The sequence below is a fragment of the Oryzias latipes genome, chromosome 24 (genome assembly GCF_002234675.1).
Source record: "Oryzias latipes chromosome 24, ASM223467v1".
In the NCBI taxonomy this organism is placed as follows: Eukaryota; Metazoa; Chordata; class Actinopteri; order Beloniformes; family Adrianichthyidae; genus Oryzias; species Oryzias latipes.
Genome location: NC_019882.2, coordinates 10,269,147 through 10,276,378, shown reverse-complemented (window position 1 = coordinate 10,276,378; position 7,232 = coordinate 10,269,147). Strand labels below are relative to the sequence as shown.

General features: G+C 46.1%; 1 protein-coding gene across 4 annotated transcripts in view; it reads right to left on the bottom strand.

The window, feature by feature from the left end:
* Positions 1-240: 240 nt before the first annotated feature.
* The window catches only part of rev3l (REV3 like, DNA directed polymerase zeta catalytic subunit), a 35,960-nt gene continuing 28,968 nt past the window's right edge, over positions 241-7,232 (bottom strand). For 2 of the 4 annotated variants that reach the window (XM_020714899.2, XM_020714900.2), the window contains exons 20-32: positions 7,110-7,228; positions 6,681-6,799; positions 6,440-6,581; positions 4,947-5,191; positions 4,687-4,795; positions 4,292-4,498; positions 4,075-4,184; positions 2,602-2,716; positions 2,360-2,497; positions 1,820-2,010; positions 1,446-1,692; positions 918-1,216; positions 241-830 (exon numbers count right to left, since the gene is read on the bottom strand). In XM_020714899.2, the coding sequence (XP_020570558.1) occupies positions 704-830; positions 918-1,216; positions 1,446-1,692; positions 1,820-2,010; positions 2,360-2,497; positions 2,602-2,716; positions 4,075-4,184; positions 4,292-4,498; positions 4,687-4,795; positions 4,947-5,191; positions 6,440-6,581; positions 6,681-6,799; positions 7,110-7,228 (2,168 nt within the window). In that variant the 3' untranslated portion in view covers positions 241-703. The remainder of the gene's footprint in view (positions 831-917; positions 1,217-1,445; positions 1,693-1,819; positions 2,011-2,359; positions 2,498-2,601; positions 2,717-4,074; positions 4,185-4,291; positions 4,499-4,686; positions 4,796-4,946; positions 5,192-6,439; positions 6,582-6,680; positions 6,800-7,109; positions 7,229-7,232) is intronic. The other 2 variants (XM_011491662.3, XM_004083614.4) reach the window with 1 other exon arrangement.

The window sequence follows — 7,232 nt, the reverse complement described above, 5'->3', positions numbered from 1 at the left end:
TGTGCTATCTTAGATGACCCCACCCTTACATTGACGTGTTCTCCCTACCATGACAAAGGTGGATAAAGGTGGAAGGATTTCATGTAATCCATGGACACCAGTGAAGATCACAAATCATTGAAGAAAAAAGGTTCAGAGCACTGTCTAGTGGGTCTAGATGACCCAACTCCCAATGTTAAAGTGCCTAGGATAGCACAAGGGTTATTACCATGCAGTTAGACTTTGAATAAGGGAAACAACTGAATACTTGACATTTTTATTTTCAGTCTGACACCTTCACCCACAGCATCATCCATTAAAAACCACCAAAAACACTTGAATTTGTACATTTATACAAACACACACATGCTGCGCACATCTGAGAGGAGCTGAGGGTTCCGTCTCCGCCTGCTTTCAGAACAGTTAGATACTAAACCACAATGAAATAACGGACTCTGCGTAGAATAAATTATTAAGAGTATTGCAACAGTCCCACAGTTATAAAACAAACGGATGATTCTGGACAATCATCAGCTCCATGAAAGTTAGAGGAAAAGGGCACCCTTTGAACAGAATGCATTAAACATCAGCCTGTGTTCACAACTATCAGGCTGATCTGTAAAGAACCCCCTGAGGAGCACAGACTCCTGGTTAAAAACCAGAGAGTAGGGGAGGCCATTAGCACCAGTTAGCTGGCTTTCAGGGGCTCATCAGAACTGCTCCATCAGCTGTCGGAGGTAGGGCGCCTTAGAAATCTGCCTGTTGACCCGAGACAGCTTGTAGAGAACGGGACAGTCCAGGGAGATGCAGGGAACCTGCCGCTCAGTGCCACCGCTGCAGCTCCTGCAGATCTGAGCACAAACAGGTCTGTCAGGACAATCTAGTGTTTGGTTTCATTTCATTTTTTAGAGGGGGAAAAAGGAAAACCGACATGAAACCTTCGCATCTTCTTCATTAAGTGCAGCTCAAAAGAGCAAACCTTCGGCGTCTCACAGTCCAGAGCTCCTGAGAGCGTCCTCACCTTCAGCAGCTGCTCCTGCTGGCTCTCCCACTGCCTCATGTCCTGGTACAGAGTGACGGCGACCCGCTGCGGTTCGGCCCGGCACTGCGAGCACACTCCCAGCTGAGTCAGCTCGTCGCACACGGGACAGTGCAGCGTGGTGAAATACTGGGAGATGGTTCCCTTCCTGCCCACCTCGTCTCCTGCTGCCGCCGCCGAGCATGACGCCTTCTGGACCTGCGGATGGGTGGAGCAAACAGCCATTCAGTCATGCCACAACCCATCAGAGGAAGATGTTTATATTCATCGGTCTATGATGTAGTACAGTTAGAAAGAGGAACTGCTGCAGTGCGTTAGGAAGCTCTGCCAGCAGGGGGCAGCAGTGTCCCAGAGATCTGCTTCTCCATCCTTCAATGCTTCTTAAAGGAAAGCTCAAAAGCCCCCCCGTGTCCTGCTGGCTCCTCACCCGGGGCAGCTCCTGGTACCAGCTGAACACGTCCACCCCTATCAGCTGGAACATGCGGGCAAGCGGCGGCAGAATCTGTTTGGTGATGTAGTAAGTGGCGTTGAGGCGCAGGGTTGGATCCTGGAGCACGTCCAGGGGGCGGCGCACCAGCTGGATGAGGGGGACGCCAGGAGTCCCATACACCACCACGTACGGCACACGCTCGCCCACACGCGGCTCCAAACGCCGGTCGTAGGACAGCATCCGTCTGAGGAGAGACAAGCGTTGAGTTCTGCTGCTGGTTCCCTGATGATGGACATGGGCTTCTCTGGTTCTGCTGAACAGATGGACCAGCAGAACCGCACCCATGTCAGATTCTTCACTGCGCGACACACCTGGTGAGCTCCAGCGCCGGGACGCAAGCTCCCGGCCGGTAGGAGCCGCTGCCCCGGTACTCCTTGGCGAAGGTCAGGTCCTGCATGCTGGCCCGGCCGTCCAGAACCTTCAGACACTGACACTGCACGAACTGCTTGACCTGGCTGATGTCCCGGGTCTCAAACAGCAGCTTAATAGATCGCTCTAGGATCTGAAATCGACAAACATACAACCCTTTGTAGAGTGACTAAATAATGGAGAATCTATAATCTGTGTTGATCCACGTTGCTCTTTCCTAAACTTTAGAAAAATCTAGTTTTTGGTTTAGTCTAGGTCAGATATTAGTAGAGAGGAAGAATCACTATGTTGTGTCCCTGAATCAAAATGGGGACTTTGACGTCAAAGGTGGGAACACCTGGGAGGAATCTCAGCCCCACAGCTAGAAAACTACATACTAAACCAAAGGAACCAGTTCAAAGACTCTGTGTTGAATGAGAACCGACAGGTGTGTGCAGAAGCCTGACAGCACAATTAAGATGGAGGCAGAAGGAGCCGGTTACCTTGGAAACAGCGGGGCAACCGTCACGCCGAACGGTTTCGATCCCCTTGGCGTCAAACACCGGCTCCTTCTGGTCCAGGCTCTCGTACATGTAGCCCACGTACCTCTTCTTGGTCTGCAGCACGCACGGCAGGTACACCTGAAGAATGAGGGTTTTAGGATCACGCCAAGCAGGAACCAAAAACATAAAAACGTGGAGGCGTCCTCCTGAAGGAGCGGCGTCAGCTCCTAGAAGACTGTTACCTTCTCAAACTTTAGCTTGACCGGTTTGGGGTTGGTGGCAGTGACGGCTTCGGCGATCTCATTCCCGATCCTGAAGGCCTGCTCTTTGGTGGCTCCTTTCAGTAGAACAAACATGCTGGCAGAAACACAACAGGAGTGTCGTTACACAAACGGTTTCTCATCAGAGACAAGAGATCCAGTTACTTCCATCCAGCAACTAATCAACACACAAGTCAATGAAACAGAAAATTAAAGGTGTGAAGACGATTATTACAAGCTTCAATCGGACTTCTGCCAGTGAGGAGGAGGTCCTCTCCAAGGAAGTGAACTCATCTGAGGCTAAAATTCTCCATGTTGATCTGTCAATTGTTCAAAGGTTGGAACAAAGATCAACAGGTTTGCCTTTCAGCTCAGCTCTTGCCTCAGTCCTAATTACTGTAGAAGACTCCCAAATCCTGGTACCATCCCTATCTTTGAAGATGCCCCTTTGCAAAGCGTTCTGCTTCTGCACAGCTCTGCATTGGCATCACTGTGACACAAACGACGCCATTCATTCGTCTCTGACCTCCAACTGAACCTCAGATTTATAGACCCCACTCAGAATTCCAGGTGAAACATCTTCAGAACCTGTAGGATGATCCTTTATCAGGTTTGGGGTTCATGAAGACCACAGTAAAGGTCATGATGAAGCAAAAGAAGATCTCCTAGTAAATAACAACTTCATCTCCTCCTTGAGCCTTGAGGCTGGTTTAAAACCCAAAGAAGGTGGAGCCAAAGTCCTTCATGGTTTAAGCACTAGATGGCATAATAGAAAATCAAGCCTGTCTCTATTCACTTCAATGTAAACGGATCTAACCCGTCATGTTGGTTCCAACGCCCTTTTCCCTTCAGTGGATACATTTGAATCAGGAATGATTGTTCTGGGAATGAATTATTTTGAGCCTCATAATTTTATAGTTAGAATACAAATGATTCTAAAGTGGGGGCGCGGAGATTAGATTAACACATGCTAAAATAGTCTTGGAGGTTTGTTCCCTTAACCTTTCAGAACACACCCCAAATTTGGTCAATTTTCCCATTTTATAAAAAATAAATGGGTTTGAAGTCAATGAAAGACAAGCAAACAACTGGCTTCAACACGTCATAAAATTCCAGATTTGTTCAGTCTCTCGTATGCAGAAAACACAAAAATCTTTTCCAGATCACTAAAACACCCAAAGACTTATTGGGTTACACTCCAAAATCCACAGTTTTTAATCACAACGGTTCAAAAGTAGCCCTGAATACAATTCCCATTTGTGTTTCTTATGATTTCAACATCTAACTTGTAGAACCAACAAGTCAAAAGTCCAAAAATGTCAGATCCAAAAGAAATCTATGGATTGTTTCAGGAAGTTCCGCTTCTTTAGTGACGATAAGAACAGTTTGGCTACAAATCCTGTGGAAACCTGAATGTTTCTCATCACATACATCAGATTCAGTGCCATAAGTCACCTGTCTGTGTCTCCATACACCACTCTGGCTCCCCATTTCTTGGTATCGTTGACCTGCTTGATGGCTCTCTCCAGCGTCTCCCTGGCTTTGTGGACGATACTGTCTCCCACCTGTAGAAGACAGACGGCACATTTGTGTGGACGCAGAGGTGAACGGGTCAAGACTGGACGCTTTGACCGAGCAGCAGGAAATACCAGAAAGAAGGTGGTGCGCTCACCTCCACGCTTGGCATGCGCCCAGAATAGTTGGCGGAGGTGTAGCCGAAGGTGACGTTGGCGATGAGTTTGAGTCCGAGCTGGCGGGCATCCAGCAGCTTCATCAGGGCTTTGTCCTGCTTGTAGGTCTTCATGGACTGCTTTACCATGATTCTGGTGTTGAGGATCTCCTCTAGCATCCGGGGCAAGACGCCTTTACGCACCGTGGACTGAAAGCAAAAACACACGCGGAGCGCCGTTTAAGCTCCTGCTCATTTAAAACCCAACTCGATGATCTTAAAGATCAAGTCAAACCAAAGGTTCACGGACTGAACCTCCAAAATGCAGCAGCTATGAAGTCACGCTGAGCCTTTGTGACCTGTCAGGATCATGAATGAATGTTCTGAAGGTCCAATACCTTAACAAAGGCGATCCCACTGGGAGACACATTGATGTCGTTGCGAAGTTGGTAAAGCATTTCAGGAGGAACACGCAAAGACGTGCAGCCGAACTTAAACTCATCGGGTCTGAAACAGAAAAGATCAGTTCCTATTGAATGAGAAGAATGCATAAAACCAATTATTGGTTCATTATCATCTGATAATCAATCTGTCATTCTTGAGTAAAACGGCCTTCTGCCTGGTAAAGGCGTCATGAGTGGACGGATGAAGTCCTTACGTTCCCAGGCTCTCTTGGTGACCGAGGCAGGTAGAGAAGCAGTAGTTGTATGCAATGACGATGGACGGATAGAGAGACTGGAAGTCCAGGACCAACACTGAGTTGCTGTAAAAGCGCGACTCTGGCTCCATGACCAGGGGGATGCACTGCGGCGCCCTCTGCTGGGCTCGCTGCTGTACGCTGGGCGTCACAGGGATGTAGTTCAGAGGTTTGGCCACACGGAGCATCATGGACTCAACGCGATACTAAATGGAAAGGAGTAGAGAGCCAGAGAATCGTGGATACACTGAACCACAAACCTCCAACAGCTCATATAAGACTCTGAAGGACAAACATGAAGAACAGTGTTCCCCTCGTTTGTCCCAGGAGTTACATGACTGTAATAATCTGAGACAGGTGGATGATTTTAGGCAGTAAAACTCCTCACTCCACACTTTATCCACTTTTCTCAGAAATGCATAAATATTTTCACACTTTGCTCTCTTGATTAAACTCTCAAAGTTTAAACCTTCTTAAAAACATAAGTCCAGGGGGGACTCAGGCCGTGTCTGCTCAGGTTGTTGCATACATACATACAAACGCAGCTTTTTGAGGTTTAACCCTTTCAATACCAGAGATGTCGCTGGCGTCAGGAAATAACATTCTTTTTAAACTACCGTAACCCATCGACCGTTTACGCAAATAACGTAATTCCAACTAATTCTAAAGCTGCTTTTCTCAGCGACCGAATCAGCTGGTTTATGTTAAACGCTTGTGAACACATCACTACAATCTAATGTCTCTAATGTCTAAGTATTCTACGTTCGACATGTCTTTGTATGAATGTAAAACTGCTGGAAGTTTCTGGTCGGCATCAAATTCAAGATCAGAATGTTGAAGCTTAACTCGATGCATTCAATAAGTTGGTAACAGTATCTCAGCTTAAAAGGTTTTGTTGACACTTTTCCTGATAATAATAGCATTTATTTTTGTATTAGTCAATTTTTTTCTCTCCCTTTGAACCTTCCTGCTTTCAAGGTGAAGGTCCCATGTCCTTAATAGTTCAGGATGTGACTCTCTTAGGTCAGCTGATCAAGAACGCCAAAAGAAAACTCAGCTGAATTTTCCATCATATAATATCCATCTGCAATATCTACCAACATATAAGATCATTAGTCTGCTAATATTACCTGATACAATATTTAGCCATGGCTTTGAGAGAGAACAAATGGCATCAAATCCAGGGAACAGGCACGAGTTTGACTCATTCATCATTAGATTCTTTATGGATTTGCTGGATCTTAGATCAAAAGGTTTTCCTCTGGAATCGGTAATGTAAAAATAAAACTTAGCATGGCTTGATCCCATTTTATGCTGACGACTTATTTAAATTTACGACTTAGAAAGATAAAGATGCTGAAATGATCTAAAGAAGAAGCAGAACATTTAGAAATGCAGTAAACTCCCAAACAGAATACAATCATCAGATAAACTAATGTTCATTAAGTCCGTACCTGTGAACCTCGAGTCAGAACGTGGAGGAACTGAATCCCAAACAATCTGGCCAGTTCACTGGTTCTGCCCACGATGTCGTTCTGTTGCAGGAGATGCATGGAGCTGCAAACCCGACTCACATAGTGATCCACCATCTTCCACCTGCAGGGACCATCAAAATCCTGATGAGGCTTCTCTGGAAAACTAAGATCCCAGCCTCACAGGTGAGACCAGAAAATTGCGTCAGGCACAGCCACGAACCTGTATAAGTTGGTGTTGTGGTCGAACCAGTCGGACAGCGTGCGGTGACTGAAGAGGGGGAAGCGCTGGTGGAGAACGTGGAAGGCCACGTTCTCAAAGCTGTAGCTGTTTAACGCCACCTAGAGGACAAACAGATTTTCTTTTGCTCTTATCCTGGTCTTTCTTCCAGCAAAAGATATTGATCCTCATGAAACTATCTAGATTTAAAATCTGATTTCTGGAATTGAAAAATATATATTTATTATTTAGCTTCTTGTTCCAGCAAGTTTTAATGTAGTTAAAAACTAAGAGACAATCAGTTAAGTTAAAAATGATTTACATTTTTTCGAATGTCTTAAACTTCTGAACGAGCGGTCATCATTTGTAAGTAGTCTGAAGAAAAACCTAAACCCAGATTTAGGAAAAAAGCTGACGCCAGCTGACACCTGCCTCGCTCTTCATCACCCTCCACAGGTTTAGCGTGACCCGTCCGATGATGTGGATCTCTGTCATGGTGTCGGCGCCATATTCGTCTTTTTCTGCAGCAAATCGGTTTTCTTTAGAGTCGCCTGA